General features: G+C 35.7%; 1 protein-coding gene across 1 annotated transcript in view; it reads right to left on the bottom strand.

Moving 5' to 3' along the window:
* Window positions 1-601: 601 nt before the first annotated feature.
* PRTG (protogenin) overlaps window positions 602-13,624 on the bottom strand; it is a 142,003-nt gene continuing 128,980 nt past the window's right edge. The window contains exon 21 of the mRNA XM_040492761.1: window positions 602-994. Coding sequence (XP_040348695.1) covers window positions 930-994 — 65 coding nt within the window. The 3' untranslated portion in view covers window positions 602-929. The remainder of the gene's footprint in view (window positions 995-13,624) is intronic.

Genomic DNA, 13,624 nt, shown 5'->3' on the forward strand with positions numbered 1-13,624 from the left:
TCAGCCCAGAGCCTGACGCGGGGCTCGAACTCACGGACCGCGAGATCGTGACCTGGCTGAAGTCGGACGCTTAACCGACTGCGCCACCCAGGCGCCCCCATATGTTTTCACTCTTATGTGGATCCTGAGAAACTTAACAGAAGACCATGGGGGAGGGAAGGGGAAAAAAAAGAGAGGGAGGGAGACAAACCATAAGAGACTCTTAAAAACTGAGAATAAACTGAGGGTTGATGGGGGTGGGAGGGATGGGAAAGTGGGTGATGGGCATTGAGGAGGGCACCTGTTGGGATGAGCACTGGGTGTTGTATGAAAACCAATTTGACAATAAATTTTGTATTAAAAAAAACCCAAAAACCAAAATAATCAAAATGTGAAAGCACAGTTTTCATTTATAATTTCAAAATTATATTGACACACACAAATTACAAACACATGCGCTCATGTATACATGTACAGACAACTTGAGAGTGTATCATCATTCATTACAATGAATTTTAGCCCTCTTTCCCCAAGATGCCAACCTCACTATTTATCACTCTACTATTATATTATGGCTTCATTTTTTTGGATGGTAAAATTACTTTGCTTTTGAAGGGTTATAAATTAAAATGTAAATTATGGCTTATAATTAGTTAATACCTAATACAATAGATATTGTAGATAGCTCTTATAAGGCTTGGTTGGAGGGAATTGAGGTAAAGAAGGTTGAGACAGAGAGAGGTAAGGATTGAAGGAAGTCAGGGAGGGTTGAATAATACAAAAAGTAAAAATTTTCTAATTTTCAATTTTCTTTTATGTATGTATTGATCTCAGCATGAATATATGTGTAAACATATGTAGGCAGTATGTATAGTGGTATAGTGTCAGTATATGTATAGTGGTTAACCTTTCTGATTCTTGGATCCAGCTGCCTGATCTCAAATACTGCTTCAATGTATATTAGCTGTATAATGTTGGGAAAGTACTTGGCCTCTCCGTGCCTCAGTGTCCTCATCTGCAACAGAGGGACAATAATAAGGTTGTGAGGATTAAATGAATTAATGTACATAAAGTGCTTAGAATAGTGCCTGATACATAGTAAGGGCTATGTAAATGCTTGTTATTATTATTGTATTTAGTCTCTATTTTCTTACAAAAATAGAATCAACTTATACATACCTGTTATGTGAACTTGATTATATTACATGTTTATTTCCAATTCTATGAATAAAGATCTGCCTTATTCTTTGCCATGGCATCATCATATTCCATTATATAGATATACTGTAATTTAATTTTTCAGTCTCTATTGATGAGACAGGATGTTTCCATTTTTCCTATTATAAACTGTGCTAAACATTCTTGTACATAAATTTTATTTTCTTGCCAAACTGCCCTGTAAAAAGTAAACTTATATATCCTTCAGTAACTTGTTTTTATTTCCTTCTTCCTAGGGGTCAGTGGTTTTCAATGTTTTTTCTGCTTCCATCCCCATCCACAGCCACCGAGAGCATGTCCTGTCATCCAGAATATTTTGCATTAAATGATTCGTAGCAGTTCAATGGTGCAGCAGAGATGCAGAAGCTGCAATTTGTGTCTCAGTGGACTTCCTCCTTCTGTCTTTCCCTTCCTTCTTTCTTTCCTTCCTTTCTTCTCAGAGTAACAGAACTCTGTGTTTAGCTGGGAAAATGTCTGCCTAGAACGAAGACTCTCTTTTCTAGGGTGTCTTGCAGAAAGGTTCAACAGTTGACTAAGATCTGAGCAATGAGATGCAAGTGTCCTTAAAAGTGGGAGCCGTTCCCTTCTTTCCTGTATGTCAGCTGGAACCGGATGTGGATGTAATAATGGTGCTCCAGCCGCCACATATGACCGTAAATGAACTCAAAATGGAACCCATGCATACATGGAGTAAAAAGATAAAGAAAGCCTGCAACCCTAACACTGTTGAATCCCTAACCAGCCTTGCATTGATCACTTCCAGTCTTCCTGACAAGAGAGAAATAAACTTCTGTTTTGTTCAAGTCACTGCTATTTTCAGTTTATCTCTTTCTTCTTGTGAAACTGAATCTTAATAAAGGGTTATATGAGAATCTTGGTGTTGAGGGTTTGAAGGGAAGGTGTTTAGGAATTTGAAAAAGCCTCTTTAGATAAAAATCCCTGATACAGGTCTTGCATATGTCTTTTGCATATTTTTTAAAATTCCGGGTTTTTTAAAAAAAGTTTATTTTTGAGAGAAAGGGAAAGAGGGAGCATGGGGGAGGGGCACAGAGAGAGAGGAAGAATCCCAAGCGAGCTGTGCACTGTCAGTACAGAGCCTGACGCTGGACTCAGTCCCAAGAACAGTGAGATAATGACCTGAACCGAAATTAAGAGTAGGACGCTTAACTGACTGAGCCACCCAGGCACACCTGTTTTTTTGTTTTGTTTTTTTTTTTTTTGTTTTTTTTTTTAAGTAAACTTCACGCCCAGGGCAGAGCTCAAGGCAAGGCTTGAACTCACGACCCTGGGATCAAGACCTGAGCTGAGATCGACAGTCGGAGGCTTAATTCACTAAGCCACCTAGGCACCCCTAAAATTCTGTTTTTAATACTTGTTTGCTGCCCTTGTGAACTGGAACATTAAAACATTGTATATTTAAATGGATTCTTGCTTTGTTCAAGCAATAATTTTTAATAAAAAAGGAAGCTACTAAAGCTAACATTTGTAAATTTTAAATTTATTGAACTTACTTGGTGCTTTTGGCAAAATTGGGTGTCTATATATAGGAATCTGGTTCTCTAATACACTGTCTTGATTGTGGTTTTATAGTAAATCTTGGTTTATGGTGGTATGAATAGTTGTTTTTTTACCTGCTAGAAAATACTCAACAATTTAACCAAAGAATAGTTTATTTAAGTTGTTCTCCTGAGGGACAGGTTATTTCTACATTTTTACCATTATGAATAGTCCTGCCAGGGACAATTTTGTGTTTGTTTTTTGTGCACATGTGCAAGTTTTTTTTTTCTAGAATAGGTGCCTAACAATGCAATTACTAGAAGTTGCCAAAATGCTGTTCAAAGTAATTTCATCAGTTTATATCCTCCTATAAGAGTATAAGGGATCCTAGAGCTTCCCATCCTTGCCAAGTTATTATTGTCAGCCTTTTCTCATGTATGTCAATATCATGGGTGTGAAGAGTTATTTCATTGTTTTAGATGCATTTCTCTAATTACCAAATGGTTTGTGAGCCATTCGGATTTCCTTTTCTGTGAATTGTCTATTTAGATACCCACGCCCATCTTTCCATTGTGTGGCTTGAAGTTTTCTTATTGCTTTTTTTGAAATTCTTTATATGTCTGGATATCAAACCTGTGAGGTTGATATTTGCACATAGCTTCTTCCAGTACACAGTTTGCTTTTAATTGTGTTTAGGTTAGCTTTAGTCATGGAGAGGCTATAAATTTTAATGTAGTTGAATTGTCCATCTTTTAGTTATAGTTTTTGCTTTTAGTTAAGCACATTTTTAAAATACATTTGCCTATCTTGATATAAAAACTTATTTTCTTCTAAACTTTAACAATTTAGCTGTACTTTTCACAATCTGGTCTTTAAGGCTTTTCCCATTTCTGGCATAAGGTAGGCTTCTACTAATATTATCTTTTTCATATGGAAATTTCTGTGAGAAACCATATTAAGCTTTTCGTTTGAACTGCCTTAAATATATAGATTTATTAGGAAGTATTGACATTTTTAAGATAGTGAATATTCCTGTCCATAAACATGTCCTATCTCCTTCTTTAAATAGGTGTTCAAGCATGTCCTTCAATAGAGTTTTGTAATTTTCTCCATGAAAGTGTTATACATATTTGGTATGTTATGTATTTTTTTTAAAGTTTATTTATTTATTTTGAGAGAGAAGAGAGTGTGAGTGGGAGGGGGTGGAGAGAGAGGGAGAGAGAGAGAATTCCAAGAGAATTCCATGGGCCTCCTTATGTTATATTCTTAATCCTTAATTTTTGTTGATATAGTAAATTATACTTTTCTTTAAAATTACACATTCTAGGGGTGCCAAGGTGGCTCAGTCAGTTGAACATCTGACTTCACCTAAGTTCATGATCTCATGGCTTGTGAATTTGAGGCCTGCACTTTGGATCTTCTGTCTCCTCCTCTCTCTGCGCCTTCCCCACTCGTGCTTTCTCTCTCAAAAATAAACATTTATTATATAATATAAATAATTTATATATAAGTATAAATGAACACTTAAAAAATTACATGTTCTATGGGCGCGTGGGTGGCTCAGTCAGTTGTGCACCCAACTCTTAAAAAAAATTTTTTTTTAATGTTTATTTTTGAGAAACAGAGTGTGAGTGGGGAAGGAGCAGAGAGAGAGGGAGACACAGAATCCAAAGCAGGTTCCAAGCTCCAAGCTGTCAGCACAGAGCCTGACATGGGGCTTGAACTCACAAACTGCAAGATCATGACCTGAGCTGAAGTCAGACACTTAACTGACTGAGCCACCCTGGTGCCCCCGGTGGCTCACTCTTTATTTTGGCTCAGGTCATGATCTCAGTTTGTGGGATCAAGCCCCACACCAGGCTCTCTGACAACTCGGGGCCTGCTGGGGATTCTCCTTCTCTCTTTCTCAAAAAAAAAAAAAAAACACAAAAAAACATATTTTTTAAAATAAAATAAAATAAAGCTACATGTTCTAGGGGTTTGTTGTTGATATTTAGAAACTCATTTGCACTTTGTATTTTGATCTTATACTCATCAATCTTACTTAACTCCTCTATTTGGACTAATAGTTTGTTTATAGATTTTTCTTGGATTTCCTATGTAGGTGATCACATCATATACACATAATGAGTTTTGTTTCTTCCTTTGCAATCCTACCTACCAACCCATGTGATGTTGTCTAGCTATTATAGTACATTGTTAAATAGAAGTGGTAATGTTTTCAAGGTTCGTCAATGTTGTAGCATGTGTCAGAACTCCATTCTTCTTTTATGACTGAAAAATACTCCATTGTATAAATACACCACATTTTATTTTTCTGTAGATGGACATAGGTTGTTTCCAAGTTTTGGTTATTGTGAATAATGCTGTCAATAAAAATTGGTGTACAAGTATGTTTCAGTCCTTGTTTTCATTCTTTTTTTTGTTTTTTTTTGTTTTTTTTTGTTTTCATTCTTTTAGGTATACATCTGGCAGTGAAATTCCTAGCTCCTATGGTAATTTTATGTTAAGCTTTTTTGAGGAAGCTGAACCATTTTCCAAAGTGGTTGCACATTTTATGTTCTGACTAGCAGTGTATGAGGGTTCCAATTTCTCCATATCTTTGTCGGTATTTATTTCCTTTAAAAAATTAAAATTTTTATTATAGCTATCCAAGGAGGAGTGAAGTGGTATTTCATTGTGCTTTTGATTTGCATTTCTCCATTGACTAAGGATGTTGAGCATCTTTTCATATGCTTGTTGGCCATTTGCACATTCCTTTGGAGAAATGTCAACTCCTTTGCCAATGTTTAAGTTGGATTGTTGGTCTTTTGATTGTTGTATTTTAGAAGGTCTTTATATTTTTGCTTTATACAGTCAATGCTGATTTAGATTTATCCACATTTCTCTATGTCTTTGCTCATCATGGCTTTTTGGTAAAAACAGCTTTACTGAGGTATAACTCATATACCATATAACATACCCATTTGAAGGGTATGATTCAATGGTTTTTAGTATATTCACACAGTGGTACAACCACCATCACAATAATTTTAGAACATTTTTGTCACCCCAAAAAGAAACCCTATTCCCACCATCAGTCATGTCCCATTTTCTACAACCTCCAGTCCTGTGCAACCACTAATATATTTTTGTTTCTATTGATTTACCTATTTTGAACATCCCATATAAATGGAATCACACAATACGTGTGTGATTCCAATATGTGGATTCCAATCCACAATATGTGGGTTTTTTGACTAGCTTCTTTCACTTAGCATGCTTTCAAAATTTATCCTTGTTGTAGGATTTATCAGTACTTCATTCCTTTTTTAAAGTTTATTAGTTTATTTATTTATTCATTTATTTTGGTGGGGGGGAGGCAGAGAGAGAGGGAGAGAGAATCCCAAGCAGGCTCTATGTTGCCAACACACAGCCTGACACAGGGCTTGAACCCACAAACTATGAAATCATGACCTAAGCTGAAATCAAGAGTTGGACTGACTGAGCCACACAGGCACTCCAGGACTTCATGCCTTTTTATTGCTGAGTAACAGTTGATTGAATTGATACATCACAATCCATTTATTCATCAGTTGATAGACATTTGGGTTGTTTCCACTTTTTGGCTGTTATGAATAATGCTGCTATGAATATGTCTGTACAAGCTTTTGTATTTCCATTTCTATTGGGTATATACCTAGGAGTGAGAATTCTGGGTTAAATGACAACTCATTGTTTAACTGCTAAACTATTTTTCATGATGGCTGCATCATTTTACATATTTACCAGCAGTTATAAGTATTCTAATTTCTCCACATCCTTGCCAAAACTTGTTATTATCTGTCATTTTGATTATAACCATCCTAGTAGATATGGGATGATACCTCATTGTCTTTTTGATTTGTATTTCCAGCTCATCATTGCTTCTTGCTTCTCATATCTTCCTTGTGGATTATATTTCTTTCTTTCTGAAGTATATACTTTACTATTATTAAGCAAGGGTGGTTACATTCAATCTTCATCTAGAATTATGTTTATTTACCTTTAACATTTAAGTGATAGTTTATCTGGGTATAGAACTCCATATTGTAGTTATTTTTCTTTGTAATGTTTTAAAGATACTGTACCACCATCTTTTTGTTTCTTTTATTGTCACTGAGAAATCCTTTCACTGCAATCTGTATCATCTTCCCCCCACCACCTGCCCTTAAGTTCTTCTCTGTATCTTTGTTGTTCTGCAGTTTCACTAAAATGTATTGGTATGGATTTATTTTTATGCTTTTAGATTGAGATTTGTACTTCTTGAATCTGATGATTTCATAAATTACTAATTTTCTCTTTGAATATTGCTTATCCTTCATTCTCTTTAGTGTTTCATTTTAAAGTGGCTATCAGATGTATGTTGGATATTCTGTGTTTACCTCTGTTTTATATTTCTGTTCATCTCTCTGTGCTGCATCCTGGATAATTTCCTTACATCTATCTTCCAGTTTTAGGCTATTCTTTCACCGTATTTTATGCTGTTTAACATATTTTCAAAAATTCAATGACTGTACCTTTTTATTTCTAGAAATTCTATTCATTTTCTAATATGTTTTTCTGTTATTTCTAGATTTTTAGTGGATTTTCAATATTTCTTAACCTTTTTAAATAAGAAAAAAAAACAAAAACAATTTTTAAAAGGAAAAACCATTAACTATTTATTGTTTTTCTAATCACAAAAGTAAATCCAACAACACACTTGTGGATGATGGAGATCATGAAAATCCCTTCATGCTCCTACTGGTAGGTGCTTACTGTAACATCTGGGTATTTTCCTCCAGCCTTTTGGGGCATATACCAACAAACTGTTATTTATAAAAATGGGCTTATTCTGAAATATCATTGCATACCTTCATATTTCTTATCTTGTTATATATAAATGTGCCTCTTGTCAAATGGCTGCAGAGTATTTTCATAGTATGGATATACTATATTTTATTTGAACATTATTGAGGAATATTTAGGCCTTTTTCCAAATTCTTTTTTACTCTTATCAGCCATGTTGCTATGAGAATCCTTGAGTGTTTATATGAGTGCCTGTGCTATCATTTCTCTAGGAGGAGGTCGAAGTGGGATTACTAGTTTGTGGGGTGTATGCATTTAAAACACTATTTAATACTGCCAAACTACTCTTTCAAAGGTGCAGCCAAGTCACCCTCCCTCCAATGGCTAATGAGTGCTCATTTTCCCACATCCTTGCCATCACTGGTTGTTATCAAACATTTTAGTTTTCCCAATCTGATGGGCAAACATGTTTTTAGTGTCATTTATAATTGCATTTCCGTGATTGCTGGTGACACAGAACACCTTTTTATTGGCTAGTTTAGTTTTTTCTCTGTGGATTTCTAATCCACTGCCAAATTTTCTCTTCATTTGTCCTTTTTCTTACTGATTTACAGGGTCGTTTTGTATATTAGTGATATTTTCTTCCAGTGTCTCACTGGCCTTTTAACTTTGTTTATAGTTGTCTTTTACTGTACAGATGTTTTACATATAAAAAACAGAAACTTTAACCTGAACTAGAACTGTATCTATCTGGATGAGCCCTTAGCTTTTAGGCTACTTACTATTTAGTTCCTGAGGTGATCAGCCATCTGCTGGAAAGGGGAAGTTGTTATTTCCTTGCTGCTATTCAGTAAATGCCCGATGAAAACAATTCTTAGATGCATTAGTTAGGCTCTATTCCTTTTGCTTGGAGTGGACTCTATAATCATCCCATACCAGGATATAAAAGTCATCATTCTATAAAGTGAAAGCTTTTATTCTCCATTCCCCAAAAGAAAAAGAAGGTAAAAGAACACATGTTTTCTTTTTCTTTTTTTTTTTATAACTAAGGAAAACTTTTATTTAAACTGTGCAATCAATCAGTATTTAGACAGCAGTTTCATAAACATTTTGGCATTTAAACTTTTACTCATTTTTGGCATGACCTGTAGGATAGTATATAAACTACCCTGGGGAGAGGGGAAATACTAGGCAATATTTACTATGATGCTAGAAAAAGAAAACAAACCCACATTATTAAACAAAATAAGTTTTAAGAAGACATTAAAAAGGTACATTCAAAATCAAGGCAAACATTTGCTTTCTTCATGCAATGGAGTTCACAGAGCTGATCCCCTGAGTCAAGTATAAAATTAAAATAGCTCAGCTCTAGAGTCCATTAGCTAGTCTGCAAATGCTGCCCTTACAAGAAATTGGTATACAGAGTGAAAGGATCCAGAACACCCATCATATGAAATAATATAGCTGGCTCCCACACTTTCATTTAATTCACATCTTTGAAAAAAAATAGAAAAAATAGCAAATACACAGACATAAAATTTCGTCCAACAACAGCAACAAACAGACAAACTTAGGTAATATATGCCCTCTACTCTACTGATAGGCTAAGGCAATGTGTGTGTATTCAGGCTTTGCAAATTCCTTTAACAGGCTCAAGTTGCTAATCATCAATCATTTTCATTTGCAAACAGAATAAATAGAATGTGGTAACAGGAATAAGAAGGTTTTAGGTAAAAATTTAAAATATTTTTATTGTTTTAAAGACGGTTCTGTAGAAAAATAAACTTCTGTAGCATAAATTTTTAAGGATGGTTTAGGAGTTAGAACTGTGTCTATATGCCATGAACTACTTACAAGATATAAACAAGTAAATCTGCAAAGATGTTCAGATTCATGACAATCATTAATGCTTCCCAAGAAGCTTTAAAGGTAGACAAGTAATCTACATATAGATGCCAGAAGGTGTTGTCCTCTAGAAAATTCACTCCAAATAGTTTAGAGAACTGTTAAGACGTTTGGTAACCTTGAAAAAGTAGATGTTAGAGAACCCTAAAAATGCACTTTCTCCTCACCTATCTACCCCCTCTGGGGATATTTGACTCTTTAAAATCTTTAAGAAGCCAAAATATCAAAAAAAAAAAAAATAAACGATTTAGAGGAGCAGAGAGACATGGCTGAGGCAAGGCTCAGCCCGGGAAGTCCAGGGACATGATGCACTCTGGAGCCTGCACACTAGCCCCACAGTGGCTCCTGGCCAGAGTTGCCTACCCAGTGTCCTCTTGGGCCCTGGGAAGAACTGGTGAGGGTAGGGAGTCGCTGATGCCAAAAGGAAGGAGGAACCATCAAGCTGCTCTTTGGTGCTGAAGGCCAACTCACAATGACAGCTACAGCTCCCACTCCATAAATAAACTTCCTGTCTTTTTCAAGGATGCATGGCAATGGAACCCAGTCACTGCGCTGTGGGGGAAGCCTGAACCAGCCTATCTGGAGAGACCACATGGATAAGCACAATGGATAGGAACTAAGGTTCCCAGATGACTGTCACCATCAACACCAGATTGGCTGCTATGGCGATTCCTCTACAATCAAGATTCGGAAGCTGTAGGATCCTTATTGACATCTTACCTCATAGTACTCTATGTTCGGTGTAGTAGTCTGGAAGTAAGTTCCCTAGTATATGGTCTAATTTTTAACCAAAAAAGCCTCCACAATAAATGGAAACTGTAAGGAAAGAGAAGCCTGGAGGTCCTTGCTTTAGGTTTGAATTTTGACTATTGCTTGAATACCCAGGATTCCAGGAATGATGTCAGGCATCTAAGGCTAAAATTAAAAATTCATGAGTCCTGTTTTCATGGTCTTTATAAACTAATAGGAATAGAGAAGCATTAAACACAAATATAAATATAAAATGTAAATATAATTTTTTAAAAGTCATATTAAACTGATATTTTAAAAAGCAAGATATTGAATAATTACAGAGGCTATCCAAGTTAAGCTAGGAATCTCTTTATAGAATGCTTTTCATAAGAAATTTCATTTATGGCAATTCCTGAAAGATATTTAAGTTTAGTAGCTGTGAGGGAATGGGGTATATTCAAACAAGTCTTAATTATCTCTGATGAACTTTTTTACTATGAAAAATCATGTTGTAGAAGAATACTTTTTACCAGCTTTGTTGATTTATAGTTTAAATTATGTAATACATCAGTTTAAAGAGTAAATTTTGATGGAATTTGGTAATTGTATACAGTCATGTAAATAACACCATAATAAAATGTAGAACAATATCATCTTTAAAAAAATGAAAGATTTAAATTGAGGTAGATGATTTCATGTTTAGTACTACTCTAAAAAAGTACTGTCAATTCCCATTTCCTCTTATAGATTTTCCTACATTACAGATGAGTGTTTAATACTAGTCTTTATCTTTACAACCACTTTTGTCTGTTAGTTTTTGGTGCCTACATAGGCAATGCAAACATTTTTCATTTTAGCATAGGAAAAATGTCATTGAAAAGGCTGACCTGTAAAGAAAAAAAAATCTGTTAAGTGTTTCGCACCCTCACAGAAATGACTTTCAGATTACAATTATTTACACTGGAATTTCCTTTTAAGTTTTCAAAGTACTATTGCTTCATTCTGCACAACAAATTATCCTCATTTCATGGACAGAGAAGGAACGGAGGTAGGTTAAGAACTTTCTTACTAGCCAATTCTCAAAATGGTAACTGATTAGAATTTAGGTGCTCCAGTAACTAATACTTGTTCTATTATATGACCCTCCCTCAACTTTGCTCCCTCCTAAATTAGTGTGAAGATTTAATTAGGTTGTAATTCATATAAAAACTACTGACTCTTCATATCTAGCAAGGAAGGATGATTGGTTACACGCCTGGCTTTTTCCAGTTAATAAATTCCTGTTTGGATACAGGGACTACGGAAAAATCACAAAAGATAAACTCCAATTCTGAATACTTAATATATCAAATGCTTTAATAGATAGGGACTCCAGAAACCATGACTACTCTATTTCTAATGCAACCCTAGGCACAAGCATCAGTTTTCAGGCATAATTTTGGCAAGAGAAATTGAAAGTTTGAACAGAGAAAAGACGGAAGTTAGGAGATGACAGGAGGCGAGTTACAGCTCAGTCTCCTAAATTCCCCTTGTGAATAAATGGACACAACTTAGACTTCTCTCTGTTGGTTGGCTATTACTATGTGGGCAGGCTGTGTTGACACAGTGGAACGTACCATGAGCCTTGGTAATTAAATATAATTTCTTAGCTGAGAAAATGTATCCTAGTAGAAATCCTATCTTGGCTAAGCCACTTAACTAGCTGTGATCTTTGGCAAGTTAGATATTTTAAATGTCAGTTTCTTGATCTTTAAAATGGGGGGAAATACTTGCTTTGCAGAATGTAGTAGTTTGTAGAAATGAAGTGTGTGTTTGGCATACTGCAAATGCTCACTAAATTACATTATCTCTTCCTAGAGATTGGAGTCAAAAGCAGCTGACAAATGACCAGCACTCTTGTCCCTACTCAAAATGTCATCATGGTCTCCACCCCATGATGGAGATAGCTTTATCTCCTTAGTTAAGATATACTGAAAATTAAGGTAGAATTAGAAACTCTTTCAAAACTGAAAGAATGCTTCACTTGAATATCCAGGAGTTAGAAACAACTAGAGCTGTGAAATCTAAAGCTTTCCAGGAAAAGGGACAACTGAAATCAAACACAGAGAATAACAAGGAAAATAACATTGCTTAGGATTTGCACATGCTGATAAAGTGAGTGGAAGCTCTTGCTGAGGTTGATGGGAAATCAAGGGGTTGCCAAACTTTAAATAAAACAGCTGGTGAAGCTGAAGAAATAAACCTGATTTAAAAGGTAGAAAGGTGGTGGGGTGCCTGGGTGGCTCAGTCAGTTAAAGCTTCTGACTTTGGCTCAGGTTATGATCTTCCAGTCCGTGGGTTCGAGCCCCCTGTCAGGCTCTGTCTGTGCTGACAGCTCAGAGCCTGGAGCTTCCTTTCGATTCTGTGTCTCCCTCTCTCTCTCTGCCCCTCCCCCACTTATTCTCTTTCTCTCTCTCTCTCAAAAACAAAAATTTTAAAAAAAGGTAGAAAGGCCGCATGTTGTAAATATGCTTTTAGAAGATAATGAATGAACATGAGCATGACCCTGTTCATCTACTGAGTCCCTGTGTTTGAGGTCTTTTTCCCCCAACCCTCCCCAAACAACATAATTACTTGAGGGAAAAGCAGAAAGTTCAACTATATGAACACTTATCAAAAATTTCTGATGAACTTCCGTAAGTAAGAGCCAAATACTTAGGAAACTTTCTGTTAAACACACAGAAATGAGATGTTAAACTTACAAAGCACATATTCAAAAAGTTTAAAGCTGAATTGTTTTTTGCAAGTGATCTAGACAGAAAGTTTAATGTGTACATTTGATAAGCTATAATGCAAGGTTTTCATAGCTTTGAACTTTTGAAGATCCCTAAGGGGTACATCAGACTTCCAATTTCTGTAATGCACATTTTGTGTATGAAAATTCTACAGTAATAGTGTAGGCAAAATAATGGCCACTCACAGAAGTGCACACCCAAATCCCTGGACTCTCAATATGTTACCACCATATGTGGCAAAGAGACTTTGCAGATGTGATTAAGTTAAGGATTTGGAGATGGGGAGATTACCCTGGATTATCCAGGTGGACCCAATGTAATCATATGAGTCCTTAAAATTGGAGAACCTTTCTTGGTTAGGGTCAGAAAAGGAGGGATGATGGAATCAGCATCAGAGTGATGCTACATTGTTGGCTTTGAAGATGGAGGGAAGAGTCCACAGCCTCTAAAAGCCAGAAAAAAAAAAACAAAAAACACAAGGAAACAGACCTTGATTTATCCCCTGAGACCTACAGAACTGTAAGATAATAAATTTGTGTTGTTTTAAGGCCATTAACTTTGTGGTAATTTGTTACAGCAGCCTTAAGAAAATACAGCATCTGATAAAAATGCAAGACTGTCATAATCTTAAACACTTTCAAAGGCATAAAAAGGGAAACTGCCTGAGAAGATTAAAGCCTGCAAACATACACATTGCATTAGCCTGTGAT

Source organism: Herpailurus yagouaroundi, unplaced genomic scaffold, assembly GCF_014898765.1.
Source record: "Herpailurus yagouaroundi ecotype Mexico unplaced genomic scaffold, PumYag 184, whole genome shotgun sequence".
Lineage (NCBI taxonomy): Eukaryota > Metazoa > Chordata > Mammalia > Carnivora > Felidae > Herpailurus > Herpailurus yagouaroundi.